The following is a 16,510-nucleotide window of genomic DNA, read 5'->3' on the forward strand; positions in this document are numbered from 1 at the left end:
TCAGTAAATAGAACTATCCATGAATGAAATAGACCTAATTTAGAACTAGTTATTATTATTATATATTTGTTAAAATAATCCCTGTTCCTTATAGCAAAAACCAAACAATAAAAAAAGCAAAACCCCCAAAAGCAGAACATTTAATAATTAAAAAACCTCATCTCCTTCCTAGAAATAAATATGTATTTATTTGAATTTCATGGATTTTCACAAGTGTTCCATTTCTCCTTTCACTATCACCCGCTTCCCTTTTCTATCTAGTAGTTTGTCTTTAAAGATACTAAATGAATTAACTAATATAATTCTTAAAAGAATTATTTCTGAAAATATCCCTTTTACCTGTGCTATTCAAAACAGTAGCTACCTGCCACATATGGCTATTTAAATTTAAATTAATTAAAATTAAATAAAATTTTAGTTCCTCACTAAATTTTGAATTCTAGTTCTCACTGGCCACATTTCATATACTTGTGGCTAGTAGCTATCTTATTGGCTAACAGAGATATAGAGCATTTCCATCATCACAGAAAGTTTTGTTGGACATTACTGCTTTATACCATACAATATGAAATAATTATTGGATATGTTACATGTTCACTATTACTAAAAAGGTATTTCTTCTTCCACCTCTTAGTGGATCATGATAAGCTAAAAGAAAATCCAACTAGTACAGTTGCTGGGTTTAATTTCCTAGGTCTCCCAAGAGACCCCACAAAGATTTGGTAAATGTTTCTTCTGCATTATGCCTTTAGCTTGGGGGGGGCATGAGTGGGAGGGAGGGTGGAAGGTGTCAAATTGTTTGCAGCTGACTTTATGTCATCCCGCAGTAGGGCAAAGAAAAATGATGTAGCCAAAGTTACAGGGTGAACAAAATAATAAACAGGAGAAAAATCTGAACCTTCTGTGAATCCAGTTTCCTTTATACAACTCTGAAAAGGAAAGGAGTTTTGATGCCATCTTTTTTCCTTATCATAATCCAGTTTACTGCATTGTTACTGTAAATGTTGAGTTTTAGAGAACTAAAGCATTTGATTATGATTAAGCATTTAATTCACAGCCTGGGTCTATAGCACAGAAGGTATGCCTAATTATTTATGAGTATCACAACTCACTTAAATGAACTTAGACTCTGTTAAGAATTTTTATCAGTATGCATCCTATAACTCTTTTTGAAGGAGATGGGAAGGAGGCAGATAAGTGATAGTTAAAGTTTCAAAATCTATTGTCTTTGGATCAACTCAGTAATGATTATTTTTGAATCAGGATCCCTGTCTACTCATCTTTCTGATAAAGCTTATAAATAGCCAGTCATTGCTCTCAGAAAACTTGCGCTCTGAAGCTAACATTCATAGAGGAATTAGAAGGAATCTTCTTAATTATCTAATTCAGGTGTTGGCACACTTATTCTGTAAAGGGCCATAGTAAATATTTTCAGCTTTAGAGCCATATAGTCTCTGTTTCAACTACTCAGACCTGGTGGTAGCACAAAAGCAGACCCAAATAATACATAATTGAATGATCATGCCTGTGTTCCAAGAAAAATTTACTCACAAAACCAAGCAGCAGGCCAGATTTGGGCCATGGGCTATAGATTACAGAGCCTTGGTCTAATGCAGTCATTTATCCAATATTGGAAACTTTTCATAGCCACCAAGTGATCTTTCAGTCTCTACTTGCATAGCTGTCTGTAGTGATGCCCAAGCAGCCCGTCGATCTCAACTCAGTCACAGAGTTCCTCTTTGCATTAAATGCAAATATGCCTCCTTTTAATCACCCCCTTTAATTGGTTCTGTTTTTCAGAGCTACACAAAATAGTCTCTTGTACTTCTTTGTGACAGCCCTTTAGCGACTTAAAGCTGCTTTTCATGGGGCTTCTCTATTTTAGGCTGTCAGTAGTTCTTTCAGGTTTTAAAATAGCATATTTCTTTTTCTTACCATCCTGATCATTTTCCACTGAAGATGCTTCAGTTAGTGTGGATCTGATTACCACATTTACATAGTTGCCTCACATAGCCAACTCTTCGCTGTGCATTGCCATTGCACCTTGTCTTCCCATCCTCCAACTGGCACAAACCCATCCTCAAACTGTTCATTTTGCCTTGTTTTATTTAGGGATGGAAGTGTGACTGTATTAAATATTAGCATGTTGGATTTCCATTTGTCAGGGTGTAGGGCTTTTTTCCTATCTTTAATGCAATTGCCATTCTGTTCTCAGTTCATTTAAGTCACAGATTTGATAAGCATGACTTGTATATGTTGCCTTAAGACAATAAAATTGGCTAGAACAGTTCTGAAGGTAATGAAACTAATGGGCTTCAAAGTAGTCAAATCCTGTAATGACTACATGACTAACTCACTAGATGGCAGTAGTTAACTTAAATATCTTCTACATTAGTGTATTGACTCTCCAGGATGTTTGTAATGGCTTCTAATGTTTTCTCAGCAGATATTATTTTTAATTGCAACAAAAAGAAATTTACTACTACTTTGTGCTTGTATTTCCACTTACAGTTCTGGTCAAATTATCCTTAATGAATTTAGGAAAGTTGCTTGCAATTGCTTCTCTGAAGAAGATCTTTTAAGGTTTTAAACTAGACATATGTCATTTAAGTAGAGCTTTGTATCACACACAAATAAAATAGGGATTTATATTTAGTTCCAAATACTTTATCTGTGTTATCTTTTTTCTTTAAGTCCCAGCTTCTCAACTTCTTAACCAGTAGTTATGCTACCCCTTTTAATAAAATATGCTTGGTTTTACAGTAATTTTTCTAAGCAAAATATGTGATGATCACTTGTTAGGTGGCTTAACTATAAAAATAGAATCAAAACTCCCTAAACAAAATAGATGACCGGAAATCTGCACTCCATAACCATAGAGTGACTCCTCAGGCCATGACTTGGATCTTGAATTCTCATTTAGACATAGTTCCAGTAAACTTAGTTTTTAGGTTTTGAAGGCCACAAATGATGAAAGGTAACAGATATGGTGTAAAATTGCATTGCAAAAAACTATAGGAAAGAGATACTAACCACCCACCCCCAACACACATACCCCTCAGTCTGGAGTGATTGCTAGCTAATGTCCCTAAATGTTCCTTGGTCTTTAATGTAGTAGTCCTCAGCCAAGTGTGGTTTTGGTACACTAACATTTCATACATGTATGCATGGGTTGGTTTTTCCTTAAACGAGAATGTGACAATTACTGTTTCCCCTTTTTTTTTGTGGACCGTGGGCAGGTCTAAGAGCCAGGTATATTTGTGTCACCTTCTCAGATGGCCAAGCATCCAAAAGAGATCCCTTAACTTTCCACATCATTTGTTTTATAGACCTGGCAGTTACACAAGCATTTTGCTGAGGTCTTTGTGAAAATCAAACAAGGCAGAATACAAAAATTAAGAAGATAGTCTTGAAAATGTAAAAAGAGGTAGATTGTACTCAGTGGAACTTTCAGGACAGTCTGTCTCAGCCGATCACAAAATGTGTTTCCCATACCTTTGAAGGACACGAGCTGCTTCCCAAAGCAGGTGTATATGCCAACAAACCTGGTTTGAAAGTGGGTATCTCTTAAGAACAGGGAAAGCAAACTTTTTCTCTAAAGGACCAGAGGGTAAATATTTTAGGCTTTGTGGACCACATATGGTCTCTGTTGCAACACTCTTTGTAACAACACTTGAAAAACCATTCTTGCTCATAGGTCACGCAAAAACAGGTGGCAGACTGGCTTTGGCCCATAGGCCATAGTTTACCAACCTTGTTCCAGAAGATTGAGGCTTCGATGTTAACTATAATTTTTGCTGACCACAGAAATTTTCATAAATTTAATATCCTCATGATTGTCAAGAGAAAATTCTCTTAATTTAAAAGGCAGGGAGGGCCACCTGGGTGGCTCAGTCAGTTGAGCATCCTACCCTTGATTTTGGCTGGGGTTGTTATCAGGGTCATGGGATCCAGCCTCGCATCAGGCTCTCTGCTCAGACAGAGAGTCTGCTTGGGGATTCTTTCCCTCTCCCTTTGCCCCTCCCCCTGCTTGTGCACCCTCTTTCTCTCTCTGTCAAATAAAAAAATCTTTAAAAAATAAAAATAAATAAAAATATAAAAAGCAGGGAAATAGGGCGCCTGGGTGGCTCAGTTGGTTAAGCGACTGCCTTCGGCTCAGGTCATGATCCTGGAGTCCCGGGATCGAGTCCCACATCGGGCTCCCTGCTCAGCAGGGAGTCTGCTTCTCCCTCTTGACCCTCTTCCCTCTTGTGCTCTCTGTCTCTCATTCTCTCTCTCAAATAAATAAATAAAACTTAAAAAAAAAAAAAGCAGGGAAATAATAAGGCATCTTTCATCAAGGAAGAAAAAGTAAATGTTGCCAAATTTATCTCTTGAGTTTGTGTAGATTCATACAATATTTTTATAGAACAAGTTGAAAATAATCAGAAGGTTTAAATAATTCATATCCATTAATCCAGTAATACATATCCCTTGACACAGCTTTGAGAAATTTATCTTAAGAAAATAATTAAGAATGTGTATAAAAATAAATTTTCAAGGATTTTTTGCTTTTTTAAATATATTTAATATATTTTAATTTTTTAAAGGAAAAAATTAGAAATGATTTAAAGTGTTAAATATTCATTTACACAGGTTAAGTATTCATTTACACAAGGTGAATTCATTATCTTATAGAATGCTATTCATTATATATAATTAAGTGAAAATATAAATTTTAAACATCTGGATATATATATATGCGTGTGTGTGTGTGTATATATATGTATATATATCAATAGCTATAGCCATATCTAGTTATCTATCTAATAATAGATAACTAATAATCTAATATCTAATTATATCTAATAATAATAAACAATGTGCTAATGTCAGTTGTCTCTGGATAGTGGGACTGTGGATATCTTTTCAAATTTTTATTTTCCTTTAGATTAATTTTTTTTAAGTTATCACTACACCCAACGTGGGGCTCAAACTCATGACCACGAGATCAAGAGTTGCATACTCTTCTCATTGAGCCAGCCAGGCACCCCATATTGTTTGTTTTTAACAATGAATGTTTATTGCTTTTGAGGAAAAAATGGGGATAGGATTTTTTTTAAGTCAAAACATAATTTTTTAATAAATAAAACTTTTTCTTAACTCAGTACTTCACTTTATATGCTATCTACCTCATTTGGAGTCACATTTGCCTTATGGAGTACCTGTGCCAATTCCCATTTCCACTTCAGTACATTTAACTTTGAGTGCGGAGTTCAAATTGCATGTGACCTTGGGCAAGTTAATCCATCCACCTCATTTTCCTCATCACTGACATATGGACAGTGAGCCTGAGTTCATAATTCTGAGGTAATGATTAAAATTTTTTAAAATGTCTGGTCAAGTATTTAGCATATGTTCAGCACTCAGTAACCGTTTACTCTAATTATTAACATTAGTCTTTGTGCTTGGTTTTCAGAGCTGATTCTAATGTTACTGTTTATAATTGTTCATATAAATTAGATATACCTAGTTCTACTCTGTTCCTTCTAGTCTGTTTCCTCACAATTCCTTCCAGTGAATTGTGAGGAAATACTTAAATGGAAAAGTACCAGGTAAGAAAGATTCTGATGGAGCATTTCTTTCTAGAAGACAATATGGTACCACTTTTTACCACTTTTAAAAAGTTAGCTGTCATAGTAACTGAAGTATTCATTTTTCAACACCCACAATAAAATTAGCAATACTCTGAAAGAGACTTAAAAGAAAGAGACTTCATGTTTACATACATTTTCTAATATTAGCCATTTTAAAAGCAAGAATATCTTTTCCTATATATACACAATGGAATATTATGCAGCCATCAAAAGGAATGAGATCTTGCCATTTGCAACGAAGTGGATGGAACTGGAGGGTGTTATGCTGAGTGAATTAAGTCAATCAGAGAAAGACATGTATCATATGACCTCACTGATATGAGGAATTCTTAATCTCAGGAAACAAACTGAGGGTTGCTGGAGTGGTGGGGGGTGTGGGAGGGATGGGGTGGCTGGGTGATAGACTTTGGGGAGGGTATCTGCTATGGTGAGTGCTGTGAATTGTGCAAGACTGTTGAATCACAGACCTGTACTTCTGAAACAAATAATGCAACATATGTTATGAAAAAAGAAAAAGAAGAAGATAGCAGGAGGGGAAGAATGAAGGGGAGTAAGTCGGAGGGGGAGACGAACCATGAGACACGATGGACTCTGAAAAACAAACTGAGGGTTCTAGAGGGGAGGAGGGTGGGGGATGGGTTAGCCTGGTGATGGGTATTAAAGAGGGCACATTCTGCATGAAACACTGGGTATTATGCACAAACAATGAGTCATGGAACACTACATCAAAAACTAATGATGTAATGTATGGTGATTAACATAACAATAAAAAATTTAAAAAAAAAATAATACCTTTTCCTGAGGAGCAGCTCACTGTTCTTAAAGCTGTTTAGATGAATTCCTTATGACAGTGAGATCAGTCCCAGGGATTCAGTCAGTTCTTACATCAGAACCGCAGATATACAAACTTCTCCTAAAAGCTTTTAGGGACTTACACTGAGAGAAAAAGAGATTTTAAATGAAGGCTTTTGTTTTTTTGTTTTTAGTTTAATTAAATGACATTTTATTTTTATTTTTTAATTAAGTGACATTTTAATTCTACTCAGTCTCTGAGAGGTGGGAGGGGCTCCTTTTTTTTTTTCCCATCTAATACTCAGTAACATTACTGCTCTTTTTGGATTTAATGTTGAAGCTTATTTGCCATATACAGTCTGAACTTTTTACATGGTTCTTCCTTAAGAAAAGCATTCTCTCCCTTCCTGAGCAAAGTACGTCTGCCAGAAAAAGGGAAGAAATTATTCCTTCTACTAAGTAGTAGGCAAAGTATGTAACCATAATTTCCAAAAGAAAATATAATGGCCACTAAAATTTCCCCCAAGTTTACCTTTTTATTATAAAGAAAAGGAAATTAGATCACATGTGGTCATATTTTCCCCTTATAATAGCAAATTTAAAATGAGAATAATTAGAACTGGCAAGGATTTGATGAAGTAGTCAATATTATACCCATTTAGTGGTAATATAAAGAGCCTTTTAAAGAATAATTTGGCTCATAAACATTTAAAACATTCATACTTGCAGTTTAGTATTCTGTTTCTATGACTTTTTCCAAAGAAGGAAATGCAAAATACAAATTGAGTTTTATATTCAAAATGTTCTTTTGGGCACCGTTCTAAAAGCATGAAATTAGAAATAGTCAACACGTAGGCAAACAGTGAAAATATGGTAAATCTTTATGGTGAAATATAATATTGCCCTCACCATTGATACAAAAAAGAAAGACAGACATGCAACACTGCTGTAAGTTCTTGAAAAGCCTGAATTTTATCAGTCTTCTAACAACCAGTTTACAGGAAATATGAGGACAGAGGAACATGATAAATGTCACCAGTGTGGGTACAATCAGCAAAATCCAACATCGAGGAAAGTCTACAAGACAAGTTATATAGTTTCTTTGACAAATAAAGCATAAGAAAAAAAATGAAGGGAAGTAGGGGGGAACACACAGGTAAAAGAAACATCATCCAATTTGTATGAATTTTATTTGGTTCTTGATTCAAATAAACTGAAAACATTTATGAGATAATTTGACAAATTTGAAAACTATCTGATGGTATTAAAGAATTATTAATGTTTTCGTTGTGATAGTGCTATTGTGATTGAAATATACAGCAATTTATAATGTGATGCCTAGAATTGGGTGGGTGGGATAGTGATGAGGGGCTTTAGAGGAAGCAAGATTGGCCATGTATTGGTTTTTTGTTTTGTTTTGTTTTTTTCCTTTTATTTTCTTTAAATGTATTGATAATTGTTGAGCCAGATTATGGGCACATGGGGGCTTCATTTTCCTATTCTCTCTGCTTTTATGTACTGTTTGAAAATACCCATAATAAAAAGTTGAAAAACAATGAACTTGAATATAAGAAATTTTGGGGTTATTTTGAATGAAAAAAAACTGGTATGTAGGTAAATTTCAGCTGTGGTTTTAAATGCAAAGGGGGAAAAAGAACACAAAGAAATATATAAAATATTATAAAAGGCTGCTTTTAGGTAGTGAGATTATACATGACGTTTTCTCATTATAATAAAGTTTTATTATATGTGAATTTATATGCTTGCCATTTTTTTTTTTACAATATGCACTTTTTAATTTTGTTTATTTTGGTGAACAGTTCAAAAGTCAAATGGCACAAGAAGATACACAGTGAAGGAAGCCTGCCTTTTATTTCTCAGTCACTTAGTTACTGTCAGAAGTAACCAGTGTTATTTATTTCTTATATATCCATCTGGATATATGTATTCTTTATTTAAAAATGCAAACTAACACTATTCACTGTTCTTTTGTTCCACTTAACAATGTATCTTGGGAATTGAGCCATATTTATACAGCAAAGTGCTTCCTCATTCTTTCACAGTGTCATAACTAATGCCTTTGGATAGACATACAGGTTTGCTGCTTCAGACAGCACTGAAATGATTAACCCTGCATGAAAGTCCTTTCATACATATGCAAGTTTATTTACAGGAAGAATTCTTAGTTGTGGAATTGCTGGGTCAGATTATATGTATATTTGTAATTTTCACATTGCTGTCTGTAGGGTGTGTAGGCACCATATTGTAAACACTGATAGGTTTTATTTGTATTGCTTTTGGGATACATGTGATTAAGGATGTTTCCAGGTGTTTAAGAGCTATTTTCAGTTGCTCTTTTATTTTTTTTTTTTAAAGATTTTATTTATTTATTTATTTATTTATTTATTTGACAGAGAGAGAAACAGCGAGAGAGGGAACACAAGCAGGGGGAGTGGGAGAGGGAGAAGCAGGCTTCCTGCAGAGCAGGGAACCTGATGCGGGGCTCGATCCCAGGACCCTGGGATCATGACCCGAGCTGAAGGCAGATGCTTAACAACTGAGCCACTCAGGTGCCCCTCACTTGCTCTTTTATGAACACTTTGTTCATAACCTTTGCCTCTTTTCCAACTGAGTTCTCAGGGTACTTTATAATAATTCGTAGGGGCACTTTAGCATTTTGGAAATGATCCTTTTGTCTGTAATATAAATTACCAATATTTACCCCCAATTTATGTGTCTTCATTTTGAATATGCTTAGATTTTTGTTTTGCCACACAGTTTTTTAATAATTTATTGTTGAATCAGTTTTTCTTCTAGATTTTGTGTACTTATGCCTTCCTTGAAATCATTTTAAAAATTATTCCTGATATCTTACACTTAAATCTTTGATGTATCCAAAATATATCCTACTATTTAGTATGAGGCTCAGGTTCAGCTTAATTTGGTTTCCAAGCAGCTACCCAGATGTCCTACAGCATTTATCAGTTCATCTTTTCCCTACTGATTGAAAATGTCATCTTTAGCATATTCTAAGTATCCGTATTTGTGTGTGTGTGTGTTTCTGGCCTTTCCATTCTGGTCCATGGATTTATCTATTCACATTCTAGTACCTTAGTTTTAATTATCATAGCTTTATAATATATATTCTAATTCTTAGAATTTTCCTGGCTCTTCTGGTTCTTTATTTTTCAATATTAACTCTAAAAATTAGCTTATCTAGTTTAGTGAAAAATTATTTTGATATATCTATTGGTATGACCTTAAATTTAAAGATTAATTTTAAGGAGAATTGATTTTTGATACTGTCATCACATCTGCTCATCTATGATCATGGTATGCCTTTCTGTGTGTTGGATTCTTTTGTTTCCCTTGGTAGCCTATATATGTGTTCTTTATTTAGGTATTGCCACATTTTTTGTAAAGTTTATTTCCAGAATTTCCTTTCTTATTGATGTTACAAATACTGTCTTCCATTATATTTTCTGATTATTGTTTATACATATGAAGACTAAAGTATTATATATATCTTCATTTGTGCCCACTCATCTTCTTAAATTCCTTTAATATGTGTAGTAGTTTTTCAGTTGATAATCTTGGATTTTCCAGAATGTAATGATTATGTATAATCATACCATTTACAGATACCTTTTTTCTAATACCACTATTTTTCCTTCTATGTTAATACAGTATTTTTAATCAGAAGAATAATTTAAAATAAGAATTTTCAAGTCGTACATACCCCTGCTATTTAGCCCTGAATATTATCCTTTTAGTAAGTATAATTAGGTTTCTTGAAACTGTATATATTCTGAACACCTGAGTAAACCTTTAAAGATATTTAATGTGCCTTTTTAAAAAATCGGTCTCTAAAAAATGAGATACTCTCATTGAAAATAAATATTTTTATTGATTATATTTAATTATTAATATTCAAATAGTATATTCAAATACTGAAAAATCATTTTATTGCTTTTTCCTCAGGAACAAATGGCTATTGCTTGTGGATCTCGAGCTCATTTGGAAAAAGAATCAATTGCTCAGGTGAGGCTTTCACTGACAGGCATGATCAGCAGGGTTTTTTTCCTTTTTTCATACTCATTAGCAAAAAAATAAGCTTTCATGTTTAATCTCATAAAAATGAGTTTCCTTTCAAAGGAAAAAAATTGTTTTTAGTATCAGAAGGTTCTTGAAAGATTAGCACATTTAGGAATTGAGTTTTTGTGGTGGTGTTTTTTAATGAGTATACAAAAAGGATGTAGACTTCACTTTGACTTAGGATGCAAGCAGCCCTTTTTTATTTTATTTTTTTTAAGATACAAGAGTTCCCATTCAATTCTGATATAAGGCAAACTTTTCTAAATGATACGTTTTTGAACCATTCAACTTGCCTTTAATGTTTCTCATTTTGGCACACTTTAAGTACTATATTATGGGTTTCATTTAAAGTTTTTGTTTTGTTTTTTAACTTTATTCCTCTTAGAAAAACACTGCACCTTAAAATTTAACAAGCTGTGACTGCCTTCAATGAAGATGTTAAATTCTTCATTTTGTAATTTGTATATTAGGCTAGAAAATCTGGAGTAACTTGGGAGGAAAAAATATATTAAAGAATTATTCTGTGCAATTTTTTAAAATTATTTTATTTTTTCACTTAAAAATCTGGGTCCAGGGTTTCAAGCCCAGTAATTGTCCATAATATTCTTAATGGTTCATCTACTAGAATGGCCAGATAGATCAAGAATAAAGCATATTTTTCAATGCAAGGTCAGAATTGCCTGGGGAGTTTTGTTTTGTTTTAAACATGCATATTTCTAGGCCAATCCCAGACACACTGAATCAGACTATAGGGATAGACCAGGAATCTGCATTTTTAACAATTTCCCCAGGTCAACTTTATGCATACCAAAGTTTGAGAACCAGTGGAATAAAAGGCTGAATCTTTCCCTCAATAATTCTGAAGTAAGATATAGAGAAATTATATATTTTTTTCAAGATATACTGATGGCAGGGTCATAGAAACCTCTTAAGGATTATGCTCAAGTGTGGAAACCTAGATTCTTCTTTTCTTGAGAAATAAATTATTTTAATAATTTCAGCATCTGATCCAGTGTTCTGTGTCTCTGTGGACTCTCAGTGGTATTTGAAAAAAGTAATCTATTAACCCTAAAGAATATCATACTACTAGAAATTAAAATTGAAAGACTGCTTAGAGGTTAGCTAGTCCAGCTTCATCACTTTACTAATACACAGGGGATAAGGAAAGGAAAAGTATATGTCCAAGATGTTTACATGATTTTATAATTATAAAACAATTGAAACTATAAAATACTAAATTCCAACAATAGAAAATATTACAGATATTTCTCCTGGATGGAATATCATGCAGCAAATAACACATGATAATGGAGACTATATAATAACACGGGAAAATACCCAAAGTATTAGGTTGTATGAAAAAGAGAATATGGTATTGTAAATACAGCATAATTATTTATGTAAAAATATCGGTGCAAACAAAACACTTAAGACTAGGCTAGTATTGATTTAATGGTTTTGTGTATAATTTTTTTCCTTTTTAAAAAAAATATAGGCAAAAAAGGATAATCCCTTTGGTGAAGGAAAAAAGATATGGCAAAATAGGAAGCAAGAGCGTAATAATTAGGGAGCTAGTGAAGTAATCTCTAGGCAAGAGATACCTGGGACCTGTATCTATTGTTGTGGCAGGAGAAAGGAACCATGTTTCTGGTTTTGTTTTTAATGGCGTAAATTCTTTTCAGAACTTCCATTAGTTGAAAACTGAATTTTTCCTACTGATAGTATTTAAATAAGACTGTGCTATGGTTTAAATCGCCTTTGTATCTAGTACTGCTTTTAGTCAGACCTCAAGGGATCTATCCCAAGATCTATGTATTTATCATCTATTTTGTCATCCATTCATCTGTTCCTCCATCTCTAAAACCTATTGGTTGATTTAGTGCCTTTGAAGCCCACAGAATCAGCTGCTATTCTATAGAAGGGAAGGATAAACTGATCCACCGGCGAGAAACCGGCAGTTGTCCACTGCAGATGTTACGCATAACTGCTACTCAGTAGGCTTATGGTTCGGGTCCTGCTTATTGTCATAGAGCCCTACCTGCCTTATAAAATGTCATCTCCACCTGCCGCGGGACAGTGCCGTATGGCCTTCCCTTCCTGAGCCACTCCAGTTTTCTCTTAAGGTGCTGTACATAGTCTAACCCCTTGCATGGTCATCAGTCTGTAGACAGAAAATTACAAAAGAATCAGTCAGTCAAGATAGTGAGCAGCAACGTCAACAGCCTAATTGCCTTGTTTTCAGATCTCTCTTTCCTGAATACTTTTAGACATATCCTCTGTTAATCCTCCCATCTGTTCTGCTGCTCTCTTGGAAGACAAACAGGATACAGCACCGCTGGAGTCCTTACCATCTTCAGTGTATCCATATGCCCATGTGTGCTGTATAACAGTTATAACAGGAGCGTTTCTATTGTCTGGGTATTCTTGCATCTATCCTTTTTTTTATTGTTATGTTAATCACCATATATTACATCATTAGTTCTTGATGTAGTGTTCCATGATTCATTGTTTGTGCATAACACCCAGTGCTCCATGCAGAACGTGCCCCCTTGAATACCCATCACCAGGCTAACCCATCCCCCCACTCTCCTCCCCTCTAGAACCCTCAGTTTGTTTTCCAGAGTCCATCGTCTCCCATGGTTCGTTGCATCTATCATTTTTAAAGGATTCAAAATAGAACCCTTGAGTGTTAATTTGATGTCTTTAGATTTTCTTTGAAGAGTCTTGGCTTAAGTCTTGGGACTTCTTTGAATTTATTTTAAGAAAATGAAAGTACCAGTCAGCTTTAAATTTCACCTGAATTCCTTGTTTACATTTCATCAACATCAGAGAGATTATTGTTAATATTAAAGTAGTGAATGTCTTTTTCATATTTTTAAATGTCTACTTCAGAAGTTTATATAATGTTACTCTATGACTTTGTTAGTTTCATTGAACTAATTCTGTTCCATAATATATTTTTAGGTGTCTTGTAAATTTTAAGATATTTTGCAAGGTTATAAAAATTAAAGGGACATCCTCTTGTTTGTAGTTTACCTTGTTAGGCTTTAAATATGTTAGAAACCAAATAAGGTCTTCATGTGAACTCCATGTGTTTCTGGTTTTTTAAAAAATAACCATTATCCTAAAGCAAAGCAAAGTCTTCTATTAAGATCCCAGCAAAAGTAGTCATGGGATATTTTCATTTGGTAACCAGTAAGCTCACCTAAGTCACATTAAAAATCATTCAAGGAGAATAGTTTATAGGCGTTATTTTTTCACCTTTTAATTTTAATTTTTCTATCTTTCAATTTCTATTTGTTCCTTTCCTAAGCATAAATGCTCTTTTGGAGGTTTAATCAGTCAACCAGTATTTATTGGAAATATTTTATGTGGAAGGCACTGAGCAAGCTGTTGTGAGATTACCAAAGTATTTTAAGATGAGGTTTCTGCCCTATCTGCTTAGAGAGGTAAGACCTATTTACATCAGAACATAACTAATGATTCTAGGTGATAAATGAGAAGTGCTAGATCCTTTCAAAAAGTTTGTTTTACAGTTTATAAACATTTTGCCTAATTGCTCTCCAAAGTGGTAACCAATTTATATTCCCACTAGTGGAGTACTCCCATCGCTTCATATCCTAACAAAAGATTTAATGCTGTGATTCTTTTTAGTGTTTGCCATTTTGATTGGTATAACATGGTATCATGCTATAGTTAAAATTTGGTTTTATTGGTCACTAATGAGAATGACCATTGTTCTATATGTTTAAAAGTCTCTTTTGTGTCCTTTTCTGTGAGCTGCTCTTAGGCTCTGTCCAATTTGCTTTAGAATTATACTCTTTTTATTTTTTATTTCTAAAGAGTTCTAAAATGTTATCTTTCTAATTCAGAAAGAATAGATACTGATCATTTTCAGTTACCTGTACTGCAGATATTTTGTTTTACTGTGTTATTTGACTTTTTCCTTTTTGACACAAAATATAAAAACACAGAGAAGTACACTCACACACACACACAGATACACACACACACACACACACACACACACACACGCTTAAAAAGAAGTTTGTTTCACATACCTTATAGGTAAGTATTTTATTCTTCCTTCCCTTCCTGCCCTATATAATACACAAGTGAAATTGTGGTCAGGAGGTTAAAGGGAGCTCTCAAGCTTTCTTCCTTTATTAAAAACATTTATTGAGTTCCTGTTACTGTCTGTGCCAAACACTTGGCTAAAGGCTTAACTGTTATCTCATTTAATCTTTATAATTACTTTGTGAGGTGGGCATTTTCTGTCCCATTTGATAGATGAGGAAAGTGGGATGAAGAGAGTCGAAGTAACTTGCTCAAGGTCACCCTCCTAATTATTAATGCAACCAGGATTCAAATACAGGTCTGCTCAGGTCAGTGGCTTTCTCTGCTTCGTCGTGTTTTCACTGCTTAGTCATGGTTCTATCATCTCTGGATGATGACAGAAAAAGCCAGTAAATGAAGAATGATACTAAAGATTACAGTTCTCAAAAGCAAAAACCAAAAGGAAGAAGGGAAATATTAAATAGTATGAAGTAGTAAATGTTCTACATAGACTCTCAGTAGGTTGCCAATATCCACATATAGTGTATCATTCCATGGATCTATTACATTATAGAAAAAAAAATTTTTTGAGATCCTTTCTTTTAATCCTAAATATGAGAGTCTTGAACACAATGATAATTCATGATTTATGATTCTGATGTTTTCAAGTTTGCAATACTTATAAGTATTGGAATATTATGTCATGTTCTACTAATAAAATTAATTACTAATAATATGAATACTCAGGATTAAAGACTACTTAAGTTGAATATCATATTAAGAAACTTGAGGGGGCGGAGCAAGATGGCGGAGGAGTGGGAGACCTAGATTTCGTCTGGTCTCAGGAATTCAGCTGAATAGGGATCAAACCATTGTGAACACCGACGAACTCAACAGGAGATCGAACAGGAGAGTAGCAACAACTCTCTGAACAGAGAAGCGACCACTTACTGGAAGGTAGGACGTGCGGAGAAGTGAATCCAAGGTGATATTCGAGAGGATAGACGGCGGGGGAGGGGGCCTCCGTCGGCCGCTTCTGGCAAGTGATAGAGCCACGGAGCACAAAATCGGACCTTTTAGAAGTCGGCTCCGCTGAGGGACGTCGCTCCAGTGGCTAAGCAGGGGTGGAATCCTCGCGGGACAATGTGGTCTCAGAACCCTCGGGGTCACAGAAAGACCGGGGTCCCTGAGTGCGGCAGAACTCCCAGGTATCGGAGCGGGGAAGCCGGCTGCAGAGACGGAGCCGAGGTGCGGGTTCTCAGCTCGGGGTGGCCATAAACTGTGATCCGTGGCCCAGTCGGGCCACTGCTCCTCCAGCAGGGACCCAACAAGCGGCAGAGCCGGGGAGACTCCCCTTCCTCCCCTGGGAGGAGCGGCTCAGGAGCGCACCGCAGGGATCTGCTGGGTTTGGAGACTCCACACGGGGTCGGGTGCCAGAGATAGAAACGCTCGGTCACAGGCCGGGTGAGCACGCAGTGCGGCCAGAGACCGGGGAGATGGGAGTGACTGCTTTTCTCTGGGGGCGCACTGAGGAGCGGGCCCCGAGTTCTCAGCTCCTCCGGGTGGAGATTGGTAGGCCACCATTTTCACCCTGGTCCTCCAGAGCTGTACCGAGAGCTTGTAGAGAACAAAAGCTCCTGAGAGCAAACCCGAGCAGCTTGCTTAGCCCGGACCAACAAGGGCGGGGCAATCCCGCCTCCGGCAAAGACATTTGGGAACCACGGCAACAGGCCCCTCCCCCAGAAGATCAGCACGAACACCCAGCAAGCCAAGAACAAGTTTACCAATCAAGGAGAACAGGAGAACTCCAGCACTAGGGGAATACTGCACATAGAATTCATGGCTTTTTTTTACCATGATACATTAGTTATCAAAGTTAATTTTTTAACTGTTTTTTTTTTAATTTTTCTTTTTCCCTTTTTCAAACAACA

At 35.4% G+C, this 16,510-nt stretch overlaps 1 protein-coding gene across 2 annotated transcripts in view; it reads left to right on the forward strand.

The window, feature by feature from the left end:
• ALG5 (ALG5 dolichyl-phosphate beta-glucosyltransferase) overlaps nt 1–16,510 on the forward strand; it is a 43,396-nt gene that overhangs the window by 14,269 nt on the left and 12,617 nt on the right. For both annotated transcript variants that reach the window (XM_025875024.2, XM_073894671.1), the window contains one exon: nt 10,410–10,469. In XM_025875024.2, coding sequence (XP_025730809.1) covers nt 10,410–10,469 — 60 coding nt within the window. The remainder of the gene's footprint in view (nt 1–10,409; nt 10,470–16,510) is intronic.

This window comes from Callorhinus ursinus, unplaced genomic scaffold, assembly GCF_003265705.2.
Source record: "Callorhinus ursinus isolate GAN/ISIS: 27379988/994484 unplaced genomic scaffold, GSC_fseal_2.0 scaffold7, whole genome shotgun sequence".
Classification (NCBI taxonomy): domain Eukaryota; kingdom Metazoa; phylum Chordata; class Mammalia; order Carnivora; family Otariidae; genus Callorhinus; species Callorhinus ursinus.